Source organism: Xyrauchen texanus, chromosome 8 (assembly GCF_025860055.1).
Source record: "Xyrauchen texanus isolate HMW12.3.18 chromosome 8, RBS_HiC_50CHRs, whole genome shotgun sequence".
NCBI lineage: Eukaryota > Metazoa > Chordata > Actinopteri > Cypriniformes > Catostomidae > Xyrauchen > Xyrauchen texanus.
This window is the reverse complement of record NC_068283.1, coordinates 42,163,257-42,185,372: the sequence shown is the minus strand read 5'-3', so window position 1 is coordinate 42,185,372 and position 22,116 is coordinate 42,163,257. Positions and strand designations below refer to the sequence as shown.

At 38.3% G+C, this 22,116-nt stretch overlaps 1 protein-coding gene across 2 annotated transcripts; it reads left to right on the top strand.

Annotated features, from left to right (window-relative positions):
* Positions 1–90: 90 nt before the first annotated feature.
* On the top strand, positions 91–21,032 carry cfap70 (cilia and flagella associated protein 70). Of its 2 annotated transcripts, none has more exons than XM_052131340.1 (26): positions 91–223; positions 1,272–1,455; positions 2,417–2,515; positions 2,634–2,725; positions 2,976–3,155; positions 4,182–4,364; positions 4,499–4,593; positions 4,675–4,777; positions 6,531–6,665; positions 6,922–7,014; positions 8,698–8,763; positions 8,869–8,960; positions 9,136–9,196; positions 14,462–14,656; positions 14,746–14,877; positions 15,068–15,193; positions 15,757–15,890; positions 15,975–16,090; positions 17,017–17,223; positions 17,312–17,463; positions 17,587–17,739; positions 19,018–19,179; positions 19,272–19,361; positions 19,560–19,628; positions 20,477–20,524; positions 20,892–21,032. In XM_052131340.1, exons 1-26 carry the CDS (start codon positions 155–157, stop codon positions 20,970–20,972), a joined length of 3,117 nt encoding a protein of 1,038 aa, XP_051987300.1. In that variant the 5' UTR covers positions 91–154; the 3' UTR covers positions 20,973–21,032. The 2 variants fall into 2 exon arrangements, with proteins under 2 accessions (XP_051987300.1, XP_051987299.1); XM_052131339.1 differs by having other exon boundaries at positions 19,560–19,661.
* Positions 21,033–22,116: the final 1,084 nt, after the last annotated feature.

Sequence of the window (22,116 nt, the reverse complement as noted above, 5' to 3'; positions counted from 1 at the left end):
TATCGCGAGAATGAAATGTCACGGAGTTGCTATGGAAACGAGTACGCGAGATCAAGTATCGTGGGAATTAACTGTCACGGCGTTGCTATGGAAACGAGTACGCTAAACCCACCACATGTTCAGTGTTGAGCAGAAACTCGTATAATTCTTCCACATGGAGGCACATAAAGAGTCGGATAGAGCTGCGCCAGTGCAGATCACTGTGCTGAGAGGAAATAATTTGGTAAGGTTGAAATAATGAGCCAAGTGTTTGTCAAACTAGTCACAAAAATTATTCTAGCGAGACATTTACTCACATTCTGGAAGCTTCTTACATGTTTGATATAGATGACGAATCTGTTCATTACGATTTAACAGTAATTAAAAAGTTAAAACTGATTACTAATTGTGGTATTATGGTGGAAACTAATCCTTGTGCGACCTTCGGGACATTTTTGTTTTTTCGGTCATTTTGGCTGCGTTAATACCAACTGCATACATTTGTCCAGAGGTGTGTATTTTTGGTGGGAATTTTGATATTTCAACCTCAGTTCCTGTAAAACATCTAATACACTGTGTACACAAAATAGTTACACTCGGGACCTTCAGGACAAAAATGTCCCAATTAAAACCTATTATAAATGCAATATTTGATCCCAGTGCCTTTATGTCCCAAAGCTTAAAGGCGCGCGTGCGTGAGTGTGTGTGTGTGTGTAAAAAACATCAGTGGCTTTATGTAAACAAACTGGCATTTAAAGGACTAAAATCCTGAAAATGAATTAATATTTGGTAGTTATGATCAGGCCTGATGTTGGTTAAAAAAATTAACTAATTGAAAGTGGAAAATAATATTAATATATAATATTATTATGGCAGTTTTTTGACGCTGACATTTTTGTCCTCAAAGCACCTCTGAGTAACTTTTTTTAATGACGCAAAAATCTGACAACAACTGTGCCATAAATTGTGCTTCTTTAGTTCAGATCACACTTATAAAGCGCTATTTTTCAGGCTTATTTAGCTAATGCCCATGCGCGTTCTTGAGTAGACTGACAGGCGATGTCTGTATCTAAAATGTGATTGGCTCTTTTACCTGTAAGGCGGGAATTCCTTTTCTACATCCGCCATATTGGCCGTTTCAATTTGTCCCATTAAGTTTAATACCAGTGGTCCGTCTTGGGCTAAATAGGCTTTGGCTCGAACACAATGTCCAATAATAATAATAATAATCTGTAGTTTGCATTAACACATTTTTAAGTGTACAAGTATTTACAATTTTATGATTATTTCAGAGAGGCAGTAGAGCTGAATCCTGTCTCAGTTTTATTCGGGTGGAGTTTAACGGATGTGTACTCGGAGACTCACCAAAATTGGATGTTTCTGTGGACAAAGAAGTAGTTTACAACTTCACCTGTAGTTTTGAATGCTCAGAGGCAGCCCATACACTGGATGACCTAGCACATAAACCAGTCATATGTAAGTATTGAACATTCACACAATTTTTTTTTGGTTTTCATTGGTGTATTTTGTGTAGAACTTGTTAACTAAAGCTCTCCAGGAGAAAAGAAAATTACAAATTGGATATAACCACCATAAATGTCAAATTCCACGCTCCTATGTGGCACAATAGTTAAAGAAGTCCGTTTAATGTAGAAAAGCAACTGAATAGCACAGGTAGTTGCTGGTCCTGCCCGATCTGTTCCAAGTGGGATTCGAACCAGCGCCAGCCGGCATGGAATGTAGGCATGGTAACGACGTGGGTGAAGGCACAGCCCCTAGCGTCAGTCGCTAGTGTGCCTCTTGAGGTGAGGGGAGTGAGGTTTACACCTAATGCACAGCTATTACGTACAAGCTGGTTCCAGTTAAACTCACCCCTCTACACCTCACTCGCATCCGGGTCACGGCACCACTGTAAGCGGTCCTGCTTGACCCGCTCCGAGCGGGATTCAAACTGGCGTCAGCCTCTAACGAGGAGGCTAAAGGCTACAGCCTCTAACGTCAATCACTAGTGCACCTCTTGAAGCCAGGAGAGTGAGGTTTATACATACCACACAGCTGGCTCCCGTTACAGATGCAATTTTTTTTGGTGTGAACCGCCCTTTAGAGCGTCTTTCACAATGGTCAAAGGCATCTTTCTGTTGTATATTTACATAGAAAAGCAACTGAAAAAGTGCAGTTGGACACAGAATGTGTTCATGTGAGTGGCCTTTACAACAATCGAGCGTCTTTTACATGTCATGAGTGAAAAGGAACTGAAAAAGTGCATTGTTTATTCAGTTAATTTGTTACAAACACAGTCGTTCACGAGACCAAAACAATGGATGTGAACAAGATTCGTTGAGCGATTCGTTCAGTTTGTTAATTTATTTGTAATTTCTGAGCTAAATTGGTCATTTTTAAAGGTACAGTAAATATGTTTGTGTGTGTATACCTATAGTAACAGTGCTCGAGATCTTGCCAAAAGAGAAAAAACAAAAAGAGGAGAAAACTGCTGTTGTAGGTCAAGCTACTCTGGATCTACTGCCTCTACTGCATGGTAAAACCATTTAATTCAATTCAATTCAATTAAAAAAGTACTTTAGACATTTTATGCGACTGTTCATGGGCTGGTGACATATCTTGGAGAGTTCAGACAGTGGTGTGTTTATTTCTAGGTCAAATCGACTTTTCGTCCAGTGTGCAGCTTCATGTGGTGCCCGGGTCACCATCTGATATTGCCCTACAAGAGGATGGCTCACTTTTAGCAGTAATGTTCATAACTACATTTTTACATTTCCTTAAGAATATGTAAGTGGTGCTTGCTCGTACAAAACTTGCCATCGCAGTGCTAGGGTGTTGTGGGTGGTTGCCAGGGCGTTTTGCAGTTGCCAAGGTGTTCTTAGACGCTTTTCAGCGTGCTGATATGTGGTTGTAAGGGTTTCTTGGTTGTTGCTGGGTGGATGCATTTTTTGTAAAAATCTATTAGCCTAATTCTGTTAAAACATTTCTGTTTACAGTCCACACTGGATGTCTCAGTCAGTATTCCGGGGCCTTTGCTCTCCGATGCCCAGCTCTCTGACTCTAATGTACTGATGGTCACCGTGGAAACAGCATATTCCGTCCCTGAGGTCTGGAATCCTGTATCCACTCCTCCATGCAGCTATGTGGCTGCCCTGCAGATGCCACTCACAGCTGAGGTAAGAAAACTGTGATGTTATCATTAGTGTTCATGTGGCATTTCAAGTGATTCAGCAGTATCTGATTCATCTAATCACAACATAAGTAAGGGATAATGTACAGTCAGATGGTGATTAGTGCAAAATAAACACTGATTATTTTATTATACACTCAATTATACATTTTAGTGGTCATTTTATCAAAATATTTTACCACAGAATGCTGCCATTGACCAATCGCAATCAAGTATTACAGAGAGCTGTACAATAGAGGACAATAGAGCACAAGTTTTTTACTTACTTCGCTTTGATCAAGGGCGTTAATTTTCAACGATAACTTTTAAACCATTAAAGACAGAGCTACTATGAGTTCAGAGGTTGTTTATTGATGGAATATCCTTCTGTCGAAGCCATCAGTCTGTGCTTTTCCATCTTCTGTGGCGTTTAATTGCAGAATTCCTAGTGAACTACACTACCCATAATGCTAAACAGAGATCCACCAATCAGAGGATCGAGGCAAAAACAAACACACCATCTACAGTGACTGCACACTCCCATAATGCACTGTGAATGATGCAGTCATTGTATATATCTTACTATTTTGCAATAAACTAAAAAATTATTGTTTCTATATATCAACAACTATAAATCAATAGTTTTATATTTTTCCACAGTTTTTAATACGATTAAAACATTCACTATGCTTCATGGGATTGTAGTTCATTCCCTCATGAAAGACTTTAAGCTGACAGTCTTGTATCTTTGTCTATTTATCTGATTTACAAATACTTTTTTTTTTGGTTCAAATCAAAGTTTGTAATGTTGTGATTTACTTTGGTGCTGGTTGGTTTAGTTCATGGCTTAGAAAGCCAAAACTTTTATGAAGAAATGTATGAAATCCACATGGAAAGAATACTCAGCGTCTGACAAAGTGGACGGGCTCTGTTGTGCTCTAGACATCAATGCATATAACAAGGAAAAATCCAATGATATTATGTTTAAAATAATAAAAAAATTATAATGTATTTCATTTAACTTTTTTGACAGAAAGAGGAAGTGTTGTTGTTCTCTAATGGCACCTTGGAAATGGGTGGCGAGAGGGAGCCAGTGCCAAGACCTGTCAAATGGTCTTTGGGGCCCCTTATTGCCACAAGGGCCGAGGTCATGCAGGGTTACTCCATTGACGAAGAACCCGATGACCTGGAGCATGGAGGCCTTACCACCATCGAGGTGATCTGGACCATTAATAGCCACTGTAGTGATTGACTTCAAAGGATTGCTCTGAAAAACACAGTGAACTCTTGATATTGTGTTTGTGTGTGTGTGTGTGTGTGTGTGTGTGTGTGTGTGTGTGTGTGCTGTAGGACACAGATTTCAGAATAGATGCAGAGTGTTCCAGTAAAAGGGTGAGCTGGGATACAGCACGTCGTTGCTTCATTGATGCAGGAGGTGTGGCGTGGTGAGTAAACTCTTCCTTTGCTGCACTTTACCTTATTTATGCTGTCATTATTTCACTCACTACATTTTCTCTGTCTCTCAGTCTGTCCCGGAGAATTGCAGAATGCAGACTGTGGCCCATCGAGATCATGAGAGCTCCTCAAACAGTACCAACCAAAGCTGGGAAGACAAGCAAAGACAAGCTGGTGAGAATCGATCTTAAATTTGAACACATACTATGCCGTATTAAAATGGCACTCAAAGCCTTTGATTTCTGCTGGGTGAATCTTAAGAATGCATGTCATATTATTAAATGTGTTTCTTCAACTTTGGGCACTTTCATGTCCCAGGGGTTAATTTTTATTTTAACAAACAGATTTATTAAACTAATAAAATCCATTATATACAGTAAATGCAAATTATTACATGTTTAAAACTATGAAAATCTAAACAAAGTGTGAAATAAACAAACCATTTTGAGATCTATCTATTGTGTGAAAATTATTTTTTAATAATTTTTTTGTCTAGCATCATTTCCACCACAAAAAACTATTTTGCCCCAAATAAATGTTTTTCAAAAATGATTGTACTTGTAACTAAGTGGACAAATGTGACTGTGAAGGGCATGCTTTCGATGAACTTTAAACCCAAATGTTGTCCTTTCTGGAAAAATCAAGTTGTCTTAATTTAATTAAGTTATAGGCTCATAAATCAAATTAACATAAATTTTTGCTTTATTGTTTTTAAGAAAATTCATTTTTGTGATAATTGATATTATGCCACAAATGCTGTTGATTGAGCTTAACTTCTAACAATTCAACTAAAGTGGGGGGCTGGGTAGTTCATCGAGTATTGACACTGACTACCACTCCTGGAGTCACGAGTTCGAATCAAGAGCATGCTGAGTGACTCCTGCCAGGTCTCCTAAGCAACCAAATTGGCCCAGTTGCTAGGGAGGGTAGAGTCACATGGGGTAACCTCCTCGTGGTCGCGATTAGTGGTTCTTGCTCTCAGTGGGGCGTGTGGTGAGTTGTGCGTGGATTACGGAGAGTAGCATGAGCATCCACAAGCTGTGAGTCTCCGTGGTGTCATGCACAATGAGCCACGTGATAAGATACGTCTTCCGCCATCCGGATTGAGGTGAGTAACCACGCCACCACGAGGACCTACTAAGTAGAGGGAATTGGGCATCCCAAATTGGGAGAAAAGGGGATACAAATTTTTTATACTTAAAAAGACTTTAAGTACTATGGTCTTCTAGAAATTAAAGTGCCCAAAGTTGAAGAGACACTCATTTGCATAACAAATTAAGGATATATGTAGAACTATTAAGATTTCTTTCTATTGTGACATTATTTTCATGACAATTAAACACACTTTCCACTTTTCTCATTACGGTAATGTGTCCAGACTATTCTCTGTGATTTTTCATTATATTTTCATATTTTATATTGTCACAACTGTATAAAATAACTGTAAAATACTGTAATTAAAAAAAACTTTTTTATTACTATTATATTAAAAGCAGTATAACTTAATCTTAATGTACAACCATATTACAAATTAAATGTTATAAATGATTTTTTTCTCTCTTATCTCTTTGTTTTGATTTGTGGTGTAATATGACGTGTTTTGTGAGATTCAATCAGCAAAGAGTCAGAAATGATCATGTAAGGCAACACACCGTTTCTGATCTTTGAACAGACATTATATTTTCACATCAGCTCGATTAGCTGTGTAAATTACAGCAACTGACAGGGTCCCTAAAAGAGCTATGAGAATATGTTATTGTACTCTATTGTTAATGGCCATACCCTGTGAAAAACTTCGCACTGTGTTCTGCTTTAAACAGTGAGAGGACCGTAATTAATGGCACTGAATCCGTATTTTTATTGTTGTGCTTAAATTGATGAAAACATGAAAGAATCTTGTTATTGTGGGCTATTATGTGTGCTGCAGGGGGAGGATGAGATCCAGATTTCTTTCCATGGAGTGGTATATGTGGATCTGGTGCCATTGTTGTACCCTGGAGTACGACGTATACACGGGGCGTACAGAATCTACCCATTTTATGAGTCTGATCTACTGACTAAAGTGAGTATAGAGAGAGAGAGTTTTTCACTTGTGCATGGAATGAATGACACATCAGATCTAGATCAGATTGCAGAAATGATGATGTAGAGTCACCTACTGTATGACTTGCAATATGGCGTAGTCGAATGGACTACTTTCATGGTCTTTGTATGGTGATGTGCCAGTATAAATCCATAACCACTATTGTATCGGTCAGCGGAAGCAAGCAAAAAGTTACTTATCTGAAAATATTTGAGAGTGTGCTTGTGCTTTCCAGACTCAAAGGACACACAGCATTCTGAAAGAGTCCAGCCGAGCACCAGCAGCTCCGGGTCGAACTCATACCACGTCCTCTGTCAACTCCATAAAGGTGCTTAAGAATATAATATCTGAGACCCAAAGAGGAAACAAAGACACTTCCAGAATGGTACTGACTGACTGCTGTTATCTCTCTCCAAACCTGAAGAAAAGAAAAATCACAAATGAGATAGCTTTAATGGAATATTCCGGTTTCAATGCAAGCTGAGCTCAATCGACAGCATTTGTGGCACAATGCTGATTACTATAAAAATCATTTAGATTCATCCTTCATTTATAAAACAAAATCACAGACATATTGATGTATGACATATTGATATGATATCAGTTTTGGTAGACAAGATCTGCTTTGCTGTGTGTAAAGCATGTAGGACATGCTGCTGCACAATTAGAAGTAAATACAATCCCCATGTAGCAGATTTAGACATGTGGTCCTGGGGAGGGGGAGGGTTGCAGAGAAAACCCTCGCAGTCCGCAGCAGTTAAACTGGCAATATTAAATATTAAATGGCAAAGAGAGAGTACATTAGTTGGTTGGCTACCAAGTTACACGTCAAAGGACCTTTCAGGTTACACCATGCAAGCTGATTGGCTAACAAATAACATGTAAAAAAAAACGATCTGAGTTTCATGCCTGAACTTTTCGCCTTACTCATAACAAATTGTAGAAGAATCATCTCACACCAACATCTCACGTCGGTGACCAGCATCCAAAACACAACATATGGTGGTCTTTTCATCAGAGATAGCTGCCTTAGAATGTCATACAGACCAATTGTTTGTTTCTGTCCAAATGAGAGACGATAGAGTTTATTGGATAAGTTGATTTGGATAAGATCATTTGGAGCAGATGCACCATTGGGGTCTCGTGTTTGATACCCCCCCCCAATTAAATCAGAATCTGTGGTTGAGACACGCTTCCCAAAGCAATTAGCTGTAATAGCAGCAGATTGGCTGCCTCGGCGCAGCGGGGTGAATCATCTCCTTTGCTCATCTGCTCCTCTCGTGAGCCCTGTGACTCAGCAGCAGACGGAGAGAGGTGAGGAACACACAAGCGCTCCACCAACTGACCATCTGTCTCTACAGCTGCCCGCTAGACAAATACCGCAGTAGTTGTGTTTCCTTTTTTCTTCCTAATTTGGAATGCCCAATTCCCAATGTGCACTAAGTCCTCGTGGTGGCGTAGTGACTCGCCTCAACCCGAGTGGTGGTGGACAAATCTCAGTTGCCTCCACGTATGAGAACATCAATCCGCACATCTTATCATGTGGCTTGTTGAGCGCTTTACCACGGAGACATAGCGCATGTGGAGGCTTCGCTACTACAAGTTTTCAGATACATTGAAGCATGTCCTTCATTTTCATTTCAATAGATAACTATCAGCATCAAAAAGCATTTGACATACATACAGTACACCATTATGTGAATAAAGGAATTTAAAACATAGTGGTGCACAGCAACATTTAACCAAATATTTAGCAACATATGAAGACGTGAAAATGCAGAGGGTATTCCGCGTGAAACTCAAATGAAACGTTCCTTAATGCGGTTCATCTACATAAATCATCAAACAAATGATGAATCGGGCCTCCTGATGCTTCAGATGAGATAGACAGTTCAGAAGAGCTTCACATGTATACATTTTCCAAACAAACGTATTCAATAAAATGAATCTAATGATTCGTATGCATAACATTGCTGTGTTTGTTTGACTCACTGTCGCTCTTTTTCTATAGCCGGTTAAACCTGCTCAGACCGACAGTCAGGCTGATCTGGAGGTACAGGTGAACGCAGAAGGACAGGTCAGTTTATCTGTCAGTAAATGAAATGAATTATATGGAATTACACTTGATACGGTGTGATTCTATCACTCCCAAGTTAATGAAGAACTTGTGTTATATTCTCAGATGTACCTGGATTCAAAATCATACTTTGTTGTTGAAATCTCTTTGGAAAAACCGCTGGTTCCAAAAAGACCACCGGAGGAGCTGGCCAAACGGTAAATGCAAATTTCATGAACATTTCCATTCAAATGAAAAGCATTGTTGTGTCCTCAAATGGGTTTTACGTTTAACCACCAGTGACATTATACTTTGGGAATAAATTATATTTTGAATCTAATTTCAAAAGCTGACTGTATATAGCTTGATCTGAATTCATTCTGTCCAATCCAGTGTGATGGAGTTAGTTCCTCCCAGACCTGCTCTACCTCGACACCCTGCAGGAGCAGAGAGAGTAAGACACAATATTTTGTCTTCTTCTTACCCTCATAGTCAATCCTTTATCTGTAATGGCTTCATGTGGCCAGAAACTAGACAGGTGTACAGGCAATTCAACAGTTTACACTGTAATAAAAACTAAATAACACAAAGGAATAGTTCACCCAAAATGGAAAATGAATCACCCTCATGTTGTTCCAAACTTATATGACTTTCTATATTCTGGAGAACAGAAAATGAGATGTAAAAATTCTCTAAAAATGACCATACAAAGAATCATAAAAGTATAATTAAAGTAGGTGTAAAATTCCAGTCTAGAAAATGATGGCAAAATGTTCATTTTTTGGGTGATTAGTATTATTTAATTTTTTCCATGGAATGAAAGAAAAACTAGATGTGTTGAAGAATGTTCATGCTGCTCTGTTCCATACAATGAAAGTGATTGGGTACTGATGCTGCCAAGCTCCAAAAAGGACACTAAAAAAGCACCATTAAAGTACCATAAAATAGTCAAGTTGACTTGTGTGGGGAACAGACCACATTTATGAGGTTGAGTTAATGACAGAGTTTTAATTTTTGCATGAACTATTCCTTTAACAAATGATAGGTATTAGTTTGGCTTGACGAAGCCATTATATTGTGTTATTCTACAAATGTAATTTTTTTCAAATCCCTAAACCAAGACCAAAATTTGCATAGACTTTTTATGGACATAATGTTCAAACAGGCCAATGAAATTCTCGTTAATTCAAACTTAAACTGTCAAATATTCAAATGTAAACAAACCCATAAAAGGCCTTTGATCTATTTCAAATATTTTGTATTGACTGAATGTTCAAAGAGGCCAATGGAATGCTCGTTATCTCAAACTCCCACTGTCAAAAATTCAAATGTAAACAAACCACTGATCTATATATATATATAACTGGATTGCTCATCGAATTCTAAACTGCCAGCAGTAGGTGAAGCTACCGGAAGTGCTCTGGCGGCCATCTTACTATTCCCTACCGACAGAGGGCATCATCGCGGCATGTGCAGCGTTTAACCGCGAAACAACACTCACTCAAGGATGCGGCTAAAGTGCCCACAGGTTGTAATTTATGACTATGTACATATTAAGCACACATTAGTCATTATCCCCATGTAGAGTTGGCATAACGATCATAATCTTTAATAATCAACAGTAAAAATACAACACCAAAGTGTATTAATACCCCTTTTTAAAGCAAAGTTATCCATCTGCAGATTGTTACAGGATGCAATGTTTCTCTGCCTTCATAGTTTAAATCTGTTGATGCTCATTGTTCATAATGTTGACAAATTATACATCTGCATAATTTGCCAACATTATTAACCATTTTTGACAAGATTATATAGTAAATGTGAACTAATTTGGGGGGGGCATGCACATCAACACATTTTATTGTTAATAAAAACGACTAGCTTTGTGTTGATATTGTAACTAGACAGTACCTCTTCAGAATAAATCCAGAAGAATCAAATATAAAAACGTAGTATAAACACAAGTTCATATACAGTATGTGTGTGTGTGTGTGTGTGTATATATATATATATATATATATACACATATATATATATACACACACACACACACACACACAAATTAATTTACCTTTACTTAATGGAATTATCCATTTACATTCATTTCTGGAATATGTACATACCAGCTTGTGATAATTTAATTATTTCAACAATCCCCTGATCTTTTAAATCATAATTAGAAATAAGTTTATTGACATATGCACACAAGGAAATCATACATATTTATTTGTTCAATAACAAAAGCTTCCAAGTACATACAAAAATTGACTTAAACTGAACAATACAATAAAAATGTGCAGATATGTGGGAACAAATCTGCTAATGGATTTAACAACAATCCCACATTATTCAGCTTTCAAAAGAATGGTAGCAAGACATGCCATCAGAGCTAGTGGCGACAGTTCTCCACCGGATAGCACAGTGACACTGGAGGCAGCATCTTCTGATATGCATTTCAGGCAGTGACGTTCAGCCTGAAACAGAAGACACAGAGAAAAACATCACTGTATTTCTTCCCAGCTTGTCCATGTTCAAAGAGGCTGTGGTGGGGTACATAGCATACAGTTAAAACAACTATGAAGATGATTCTGTGCACTACCTGTTTATCAGCACTCAGTGTCGAGAGCTCTTCCCAAGATGAACACGCTGATCGACATGAAGTCCTGAGGTGGATTTATAAGACTGTCAGACAGCGTCCTGAAAGTCTGCAAGACAGCTGACAGATTTCTTCAACAGCACACACTCACAAGGCCCATCTCTGTCCCCACAAATGTTCTGGATCTCCATGGTGGTTCTGCATTCAAGGAACTTGAGGCAAACATGTTCAACCTAGAACCATACAACAATCACATCTTCATACTCAGTGCATTGCAGAAAGCTGCACAAACATCAGCCTCCACTTCATTGCCAAGGAAACATGTGCTGCATCACACTCCAAACGGCTTAAGAAAACTCTGGGCAAGCTTGTACTACAAAATAGAAGAAAAAAGAAAAGTTTGATAAAGATCAGGAGCCGGTTGCACCAGCTATACAAAGGTTTAAACTTAGCCTAGTTGTGGCATAAATGGGCACGAAGTCACAATTTATGCACTACTAAATATTTGAGCATTGCACCATTAAACTTCAGTACGACGTAACCCTAAGTATAAACTAAATATTTACAGAAGACTCCGAGCAGGAGTAACTGATGGAATAAAAAAGAAGACTGATATTTTATGACATCAATAAGCTCATGTTTTGCATGTTTGGCATCAATCAAATAATTGTGATTTTGACAATTAATTGCCTGTTTTAGGTGTTTCATAAATATGATGATTTATTACCATACAAACTCACTAATTCATTTATACAGATTTTTACAAGCTTGAGTCATATAATAAAATAAGGGTATGATTTCCTTTTCAGGCTTCAAAATCATATGAATGACAGTCAAATATAAAAGTATAAAATGTTAAATAATTAAAATAATATCTTAATTATCAAAATATGTTTCTCAAGAGAGCTGCTCTTGTGACGTCCGCAGTGAAGGTTTGTACATCAACCGTAACAAAATCAAATTGAAGTTCATGGATTTTTAATACTTCTGTGTACAAATATGAACGCTGCTTAATAGATCAATGCAGGTAAACGTCATAGTATGCAAGAGTTTACGGAGAGTTTACGACTTACTAGTTAAGACTTTAAGAACAGGTGGAGCAACCAAATTAAGCACAGAGTTAGTTGCAAACTAACTAGTAGTTACGAAGCCTTGAACTTTATACCCCAACTTAAGACCTTATGCACAGCTATTTACTCAACTTCATGTCCTTCCAAACCTGTATGACTTTTTCTGTGAAACACAAAAGATGACATTTAAAAAAATGTTTTTGTCCATATAATGAATGCCATTGGTGACCAAAACAAGCTATTTTGCTCACCATTTACTTTCCTTATATGGAATACAAATTACATTTTTGGGGGTTCTGCAAAAGAAAGTCACATGGACTTGGAAGGACATGAGGTTGAGTATATGATGACAGAATTTACATATCTGGGTCAACTTTTCTATTAATATTAAATGTTATACATGTTATACTATCTGAAACACAGTAATTTTATGAGACTTATACTGCATGTTGTAAAAGTATCTTCATTGCAAATAAAAAATATTTTTTACTCTGTTAAAACAGCTCTTCAGTGAAGCCAGGCTGACAGTTTTATCTAACATTCAGTGGGATGTTTATTGAAATCCAAACGGCAAACTTACCTTGTTTAACTTCAACAATATCCATGTGCTCCCTGTCAGGGCTGGACAGGGAAGAGAAATCGGAACGGGATTTGACATAACTGGCCCAAAATTTGTTAGATAGATAGATAGATAGATAGATAGATATAGAGAGATATAGAGAGAGAGATAGAGAGAGAGAGAGAGAGAGAGAGAGAGAGAGAGAGAGAGAGAGAGAGAGAGTGAGTGAGTGAGTGAGTGAGTGAGTGAGTGAGTGAGTGTTCGCTAACGCGGCGGCTCGTTTAGCTTATCGCGGCCGACACTGCGGCCCGCTCGGTTCTCCCGATGGCCAGTCCACACTGATCGGCCCCAAAGTGCGTCGGTCCACCGGAAAAATGTCCGGTAGGCCAGATTACCAGTCCAGCCCTGCTCCTCGTCTATTCCAAATGATCACTTTATAAATGATGCCCGTGAGCTGGACCGTATTCAGGCCTGCACTGCAAAAAGTACAAATCACACAGAGAATTAATGAAAGCCCACATTAGATTTATCATATGTAACCGGTGTTGATCTGAATTAGATATTCAACTTGACCAAAAAAGCTAACTTGGTGAGTTATACTGTTATTCATTGTGGTTATTTTCCTAAGTTAACGTTAGCTGTATAGCTAATATTCATTTATCCTAAGAAAATAAACACAGTGCACGTTCAACGTAAACAAAAGCTACAAAACATAATTATGTACTCAGAATAAAAACTTTAAAGCCTGCTAAAAATATGTTTGAAAATGTCTACTGATATCTTACCTCAGTTTCTGTTTCTATTGATGTAACATGTGCGCCGCTGAACGTAATGCTGCTGCAATAAAGAGTAACATAACACGCTCACATTTAGAATAAGCAGGGGAAAAATTAAAGTCAAAATAAATAATGAATTACATATTTAGGAAGATTGCATTGTGATGCAATGTATGCAGACATAAAACATTTTTTTTTTATGTGACTAGATAGGTAAAAATTACTCACCAAAACAGACGATTTCCCATTGAGACCCATAGGAATACAGAACGTTAGGGAATACCAAGATGGCGGCGCAGTAGCTTCACTGTTGTGACGTCATGAGCTATCCAGTTATATATATAGATCAGTGAAACAAACCCATAAAAGGCCTTTTATTTATTTCAAATATTTTTAATTGACGGAATGTTCAAAGAGGCCAATGGAATGCTTGTTATCTCAAACTCCCACTGTCAAAAATTCAAATGTAAACAAACCCACAAAAGGCCTTTTATTTATTTCAAATCTCTCTCTCTCTCTCTCTCTACTTTATCTGACTATCTAAGTGACAGTCTGCATGACTAGCTAGCTAATTAGCTGACGGTTTGTCTTACTGTTATGTCTATATAACCATCAAACTTTCAAAACTATTGTAAACTTTAGGACTAGGCTTTGTCAAGCCAAGATAAAAGTTTGTCTTGACAAACATTACCTCTCAAATTGTCTTTCATATTTTCAGGCGGTGCATGAATATCAATCTCAGATTGCGAGTGTGGCCACTCAGGTGTTGGATCAGTATCAGCAGATGTTTGGGGCAGCGTTTGTGCCCGATGGGAAACCTTTGGATCCTGCCCAGCAACAACAGCGCAAAACTCAGCTGATCGCTGAACTCAACTGCTCTGGAAAATACTTTGCATTTAAGGAACAGATGAAGGTGAACCCTTTGTATTACATTGCTTACATAGCATTTTATTTTTTACGCTGAATCCAAAAGGCTGTTGTCATGACTGTTGTGTGTGGCAGTACTCTGTGGTGCGGATCGTAAGAGAGAAGATGTTGAGGACAGAAGCCTTCTCAGATCCCGAGCAGTTGCAGGCGTTCTTGAGTCAACTCTACATGTTCCTGGTGGATGAGATGCATGCTGCCCTCAATAAGGTGATGCCTCTTAAAGGAATAGTTCACCCCAAAAAAAAAATACTCACCATCATTTTATTCCAAAGCCATATGACGTTCTTTCTTCTGATTTGATGGCAACCCAAATGTGATGTCACATATGCGTGCACAAGTGATACACTTTGTTTTATCTGTCTAATGATTGTTCATTGTTCATGAACCTGTGAATCAGACTCTGTCAGTGGACTCTCAAGACACACACCATGAAGCTTTGCTGAATTGTTCTCAACTCAAACACTTTGCCAAAGAGGCCGAACTCAACACTGACTACCAGCTGGCTGCACAGTATTATCAGGAGGTAAACTGACCAATTCACAACCCATTTTACCTTGTTATGGCACATTTGCTGCTTCAAAACAACATGCTATCAAACTGCATTCTGGTTATACCCATAAGTGTATACTATATACTCTTTTACAGTACTCTGTGATACAGTATAAAGTACGTAACAATGTTGTATTCTGTAGTAGATAGGTGTTTCTTCAACTTCAGGCACTTTCATGTACCAATGATTGATTTTTGTTGTAACGAATTTCATTTTTTCTTCTTTTTCTTAGGGTTAGGGTTAGACTTGATTTTTACAAATGTTATGAGACTTGATTTTCTTGAAATCCACAGTGCAAAAAGTCCCCATAGTCAAAGAAATACCCATTACAGTAAGAATTACAGTAAGTCTTCTGAGCTATGAAAGCGCAAACCCTGAGCAATAAAATAGTTGCTTATATAAGGATTTTATTGGTTTTATAATCATTTTACTCTGGGTTGAAAAGCAGCAATAATTTTTTGCTAATGTTTGATACGATTGAGTTTCATCATTGGATGTAATGCATGCTCTTCTGAATTCTCTGTATCTCTTTGTAGCGTCTGGTTCGAGACCGCAACGATCCATCTCACTGGTTTGATTACGGGGTGTTTCACATGCTGACTGCTGAGCACCTGAAAGCCGAGGAGTGTTTTCAACAGGCCTTATCTGTTGATCAAACACACACACCGAGGTTAGTGGACAGAAATGATTCAGGCTCGGTGCAGTCACCTCAATTAATCGTTTAACCCGTCTTGTTGTCTTGTGTTTTGTGCAGTTTGCTCATGTGTGGTGTACTATCAGAGATGAGTGGACACTATGATGATGCAGAGACCTTCTTTGAAAGAGCGACTTGTGTTGAACCGAGTAATGTGGTCACCTGGACTTTATTTGGTGAGAACAATAATAAACAGCCAGTGAAAGACCTGTTTGTCAACTGGATGGATAGAATCACATTTTTTCTCTATCCTGTTTAACTCTTAAGTTAATATATGTTGTGAATGCTTCATGATGACTTTAAATAGGAGTTTATTCAACTTTGGGCACTTTTAGCACTGTTAACTTCTATAAAGTAAACATGTTTTACACTCTCACAAGTTTTTATTTAAATTCTCTATTAACAATGTCCAACAGTGTATGTACATGCATCACAGGAGATTTATGTCATTTTTTTTCTCTGAAAGTTCTTAAAATTCCCATCACAGTGTAATTTCCACCACATCTCAAATCCTCTATTGTGTTCAATAGAATTCTGTGGTGGAAATGACACTAATAGAAATGACATATTTAACATTTTTGAAATAGAATGAGGACTCCCCCCATAAAAGGTCATAATTATGAGATAAACAGGTCAAAATGATGAGTGATAGTCAACATTTTGAGATTATTCAATTATGAGATAAAAGGTCATAATTATGAGATAAAAGGTCAAAATGATGAGTGATAGTCAACATTTTGAGATTATTCAATTATGAGATAAAAGGTCATAATTATGAGATAAACAGTCAAAATGATGATGAGTGATAGTCAACATTTTGAGATTATTCAATTATGAGATAAAAGGTCATAATTATGAGATAAACAGTAAAAATTATGAGATTTTAAGGCTATAATTTTGACATAAAAAGTCATAATTATGAGATGCTAAGTCAAAATAAAAGATTTAAAAGTCAATTATTAGATAAAAAGTAAACTTTTTGAGATGCTAAATCAAAATTATGAGATAAAAATTCAAAATTGTGAGATTAAAAAGTAAAAAAGTTTAGATAAAAAGTCTGTTAACTCAATAATCCTGATGATATTTTTGAATATGGTCTCAGGTGTGTTCTGCCAGTCTCAGGAGAAGTCCATTCAGGCCGAGATGGCGTTTCTGGAGGCCAATAAGCAGCTCGGTTCAGTCCTGCGGTGTGGCACAGCGAGTAGACCAGAGAAAACCGCTGATAATCAAACTCAGTCTCAGTCTGGTGAGATGAAAGACCAGGGAGATGAAACCAGTGAGACTACAGCTAGCAAAACAGAAAATGCAGGTGACCACCTCATTTCCATGTGCTCAAAGGCAAATGGCTTTTTATAATGCTCTCAAAACTGATCTGTCTGGGATCATGTGCTTTGAAGCTGCTGATACAGATACAGACATTGAAGATCACAGGCCACAGGAGAGCCAGGAGAGTAAAGAGAGAGCACAACACAAAACTTCCCACTCCAGTCTCAAAACCACGATCTTCATGGAGACTGTGCAGTTTCTTCTGCAGAGTTACGCCTTACAGGTCAGCGATTTACACAAAATATCACTAGACCCTGTGGGTGAATAGGCATTGATATGTACATTTTCCTTCACGTTTTAAAAAATGTATGATATGACCCTTTTAATATTAGATTGTGTTATTCAGATGGCACAGCGGGCATTGGCTCTAGAGCTGCTGTCTCCAGACAGAGGAAGCAACAGCTTGTTTCATCTCGCACTCGCTCAACTCCAGCTGCTGAGAGGAGAACACGAGAGCGCTGAAGACAGCCTGAGAGAGGCATTGAGTGACAACATCCAGGTCTAAACAATTCCACTTCTTCTGCATTATATTTGGGTATTTGATGCATAACATGCCCTTCAGCTTTTGTCTTTAATTCAGCATAAGGGTTTAGGTAACAATACAAATGCTTAAGTAAAAGTGAATATTTTTGTATTCTGTAACAGGTTTAAAATTATCTCAATTCCACATTCACTTCCATTTTAAGTATCTTAAGTCGAAAACAGTTTGTGGTAATCAACATTATGCCACAAATGCTGTTGATTGAGATGAACTAGTATTGAACCCAGAATATTCCTTTAACATGACATCATAACTTCATGCATTCTTCTTCTTTTGGCTGCTCCCGTTAGGGGTCGCCACAGTGGACCATCCATGATCCACATATTTGACTTGGCACAGGTTTTTACTCCAGATGCCCTTCCTGGGATGCTCACTAACACCTACAGGGCAATTTTAGCGTCAATGATTTACTTAACCTGCATGATTTTGGACTTGTGGGGAAACCGAGCACCTGGAGGAAACCCATGTGAACACTGGGAGAACATGCAAACTCCACACAGAAAGGCCCTAGTTGAGCCAGGACTCAAACCCGGGACCTTCTTGCTGTGAGGCGACAGTGCTAACCACTGAGCCAAATATAAAATAATAGTAACAAATTTACTCAAGGTCTCCTAAGCAACCAAATTGGCCCGGTTGCTAGGGAGGGTACAGTCACATGGGGTAACCTCCTCGTGGTTGCTATAATGTGGTTCTCGCTCTCGGTGGGGCGTGTGGTGAGTTGTGCGTGGATGCCTCCACACACACTATGTCTCTGCTGTAACACGCTCAACAATCCACGTGATAAAATGAGCGGATTTACGGTCTCAGACGCGGAGGTAACTGAGATTTGTCCTCCACCACCCGGATTGAGGTGAGTCACTTTGCCACCACGAGGACTTAGAGCACATTGGGAATTGGGGAGAAATGGGAGAAAAAAAATTATAGCGAAAAATGACAAATGTGAAAGACAAAGTTCAAGCATGAAACTCTGAATGGTGCAAGCTGATCTGTTAGCCAATCAGCTTGCTAACATGGGACATGTTAAGCCAATCGGCTCAAAGGGTGTAAGATGATAGGCCCTTCGACATGTAATTGGGTAGTCATTCAACTTTTGTCCATCAGAGTTTTCTCTGAAACCCTCCACTTCCCCAGCACCACCTGTCTGGATCTGCTTCATGACTAAAATAAGTTTAGATGTTCGTCTTCTCTAAATGTTGCTCAGTTCTGATTATACATTTTTTAATTTGATCTTTGCAGAATCCAGATATATGGGCGCTGTGGGGTCACCTACACTACGTGAGGGGTGATTACAATCAGGCTCAGAGCTGCTATGAACGGACGCTGGAATTTGTGCTGGATGCATCAGACACACATGCTATATACCTGCGTCTGGGCTTCATCTGCATACAGGATGGAGAGGTGAGATGGCCTTTGAATCATCAAGGAACGTTTTTATTTATATTTAAGAATAATTTGACTTTTTAAACATGTGTGTTTTAATCCGTCTGCAGTATGAAAAAGCCAAAAGAGTATTCCTGCGTGCCTGCAAAAGCTCTCCATCATGTCTCACTTGGCTCGGGCTGGGAATCGCCTGCTATAGAGTGAGTACAGCTGGACCCACAATGTGAAGGAGAGCTTGTGATTGGTTGAGAATTTTACGACATTGTCCGATTACAGATTGTGTCACTGAGATCAGTTTTATTTTTTAAAGTAATAGTGCACCCATACAAATGATTTAAACTGATTTCTTGTCTAAATGTCCTGGTTCAATGCTCATATTGGTTTTGTTGTGATGTTAGCTAGAGGAACTAACGGAGGCTGAGGAGGCATTGACTGAAGCCAACACACTCAATAACAGGAATCCAGAGGTGTGGGGTTACCTGTCTCTTGTGTGTTTACAGGTCCGTCATTTGCATTCTTGCATTGTTAAGGAATGTATTTTAAATATGAATTCCCTCACTTTCCATTTCTTTCATTTTTCCACGTCTTATGATGGAAATAGTTACAGTCAATATTTAACTATAAATACAGAACTTACTTTTTGTTGTGTAATATTTATAGGAATATTCCGGGTTCAATACAAGTTAAGCACAATCGACAGCATTTGTGGCATAATGTTGACTACCACAAAAAATCAGTTCCTTAAAAAAATAAAAAAATAATAATAAAATCTGTGTTCCAGTGAGACACTTATAATGGAAGTGAATGGGTGCCAACTTGTAAATGTTAAAATACTCTCTGTTTCAAAAGAATAGCCTCAAGACGTAATCAATATGCATGGTAACATGATTTTAGTGCGATAAAAATCACTTACAATACGATCCTCTTCTTTGTAAATTTATAGCTAATTTTACAACTTCGTTGCCATGATGATGCCGTAAACCCTAAAACGAATGTAGAAACGGCAATTCAGAAACTTTACAGCGCAAATAATACAAAAGTTTTAACAGAAGAATTAATGTAAGTGCTTCTGATAAGATTTTAAGCTTCACAATTCTGCCATTAAACCCTCCAGAAATTGGCCCCATTCACTTCCATTGTAACTGTGTCTCACTGTAAACTGTTTTAAAGGAAAAGAAGGGACGAGTAAAAATGTATTTGTTTGTGGTAATCAACATTTTGCCACAAACGCTTTCGATTGAGCTCCACTTGTATTGAACCCGTAATATTCCTTTTATTCACTATAAATAACACAACATGTCTTTTGTCTTTTCAGACTGGCCGAAAACTCGAGGCAGAGCAGTCGTATAAATATGCTATAAAGGTTTGTACTCTAACGGTAACGGGCATGATTCATGAAAGAGTGCAGATTACATGAATAAGGTTTAATGTGTTTGTTAATAATTACACAAATGCACATATAAGTCTGTGGTATCCAGATATATGTCATTATTCGCCCTTTTTATGCGGAGTAGTGGTGGTGGTGTAGTGGGCTAAAGCACATAACTGGTAATCAGAAGGTTGCTGGTTTGATCCCCACGGCCACCACCATTGTGTCCTTGAGCAAGGCACTTAACTCCAGGTTGCTCTGGGGGGATTGTCCCTGTAATAAGTGCACTGTAAGTCGCTTTGGATAAAAGCATCTGCCAAATGCCTACATGTAAATGTAAATGTTATGTTTGGTTTCACAGATGGATTTACAGAAAGAATCTCTTCTTCAGGAGATCCGAGAGCTGCAGGCACGTGTTGGATTTGGAAACCCTTGCTTTTAATTGTATTATTTTAATTTCATTCAGATAACTGTTTGAGTAATTTTCAGCAGTAAAGAGTTGTTCCTAATAATATAAAAATAAAATGTATTTCCAACCATAATGTGTCCATGATCTCTCTGTTTATTGCTAATGGCTGTACATTAATGCATTGCGCTTGGTTGTAAAAACAACTTACAAATCAGGATGACAAAGATGACTGAAGAATGTATGTTAACTGCTATGTCAGAATAGCACACTATCATACTACTCATACTACTTTCCTCAGTGTGCAGTACAGTGCAAAGTGGCAGTGGATGTGTCCCAAACCGCACGCTTCTACACTGTTCTACGCCATTTTGAAGTTTACACTGAAGTAGTATACACTTAAAATGCAATAACATGAAGTGTACTACGGATGATGTAGTTCTTCAGTTGTCAAAATGGAGTGTGGAAAGTTGGACTCTTCATACAGTCAGTGCTCGCGGCTTGCTGGAGTGGTGGAGTTACCTTGCTGCGATGCTGGTCTGACAAATATAGCTACTAGCAAAACTTCAATTTAACTAATTTAAGTTGCATGCTTTACCATTACACCATTCTGTGTGAATATGTTCATTATTTGAGATAGAAGTGTTGAACTGAGTTTGGCTAACGTGCTAGCTAAAGCTAACGGCAAACATCGCATGCGTTCGAAACATCACTTCCGTCAGCTGTTACACAGCGAATGCTTCCATGTAGTCAAAAAAAAAACATTAAAATTGAAACTTCATACACTACATGGCTGTATGCATAGTTTATAGTGTGTAATTTGTGACATAATCTCTAAATCATGTTTCCAGTCGGCAGCGGTATGCGCGTGTGACATAATCGCATTGGCATTTCAAACAGGCGAGAACTGCCACACGTGCGTCACATCCGGAAGAGATCTGTTTCATGGCAATGCAAATACGTCACACGAGAGACCGCTTGGACTCCACCCTCTCCTGAAGTGTTGGATTATACTTAAAAAGTACTTACGTTTTGAACTTTTATGCACCAAAAGTGATCGTATCGCTTTAGAAGACATTCATTTAACAGCTGGAGTCGTGACGATTACGTTTATGCGAACTGTCTTTGATTTTTGGAGCTTCAACAGAGAAATCGACATTCACTTGCATTTTATGGAACC

What these genes read in the sequence shown, in the direction of transcription:
- cfap70 (XM_052131339.1), top strand. Translation starts at nt 155, where the DNA reads ATGGAGGCACATAAAGAGTCGGATAGAGCTGCGCCAGTGCAGATCACT. An exon ending in AGACAAGCAAAGACAAGCTG is followed by an intron (nt 4,778 to 6,530) that starts GTGAGAATCGAT and finishes TGTGTGCTGCAG; the next exon opens with GGGGAGGATGAGATCCAGAT. An exon ending in ACCCTGCAGGAGCAGAGAGA is followed by an intron (nt 9,197 to 14,461) that starts GTAAGACACAAT and finishes TCATATTTTCAG; the next exon opens with GCGGTGCATGAATATCAATC.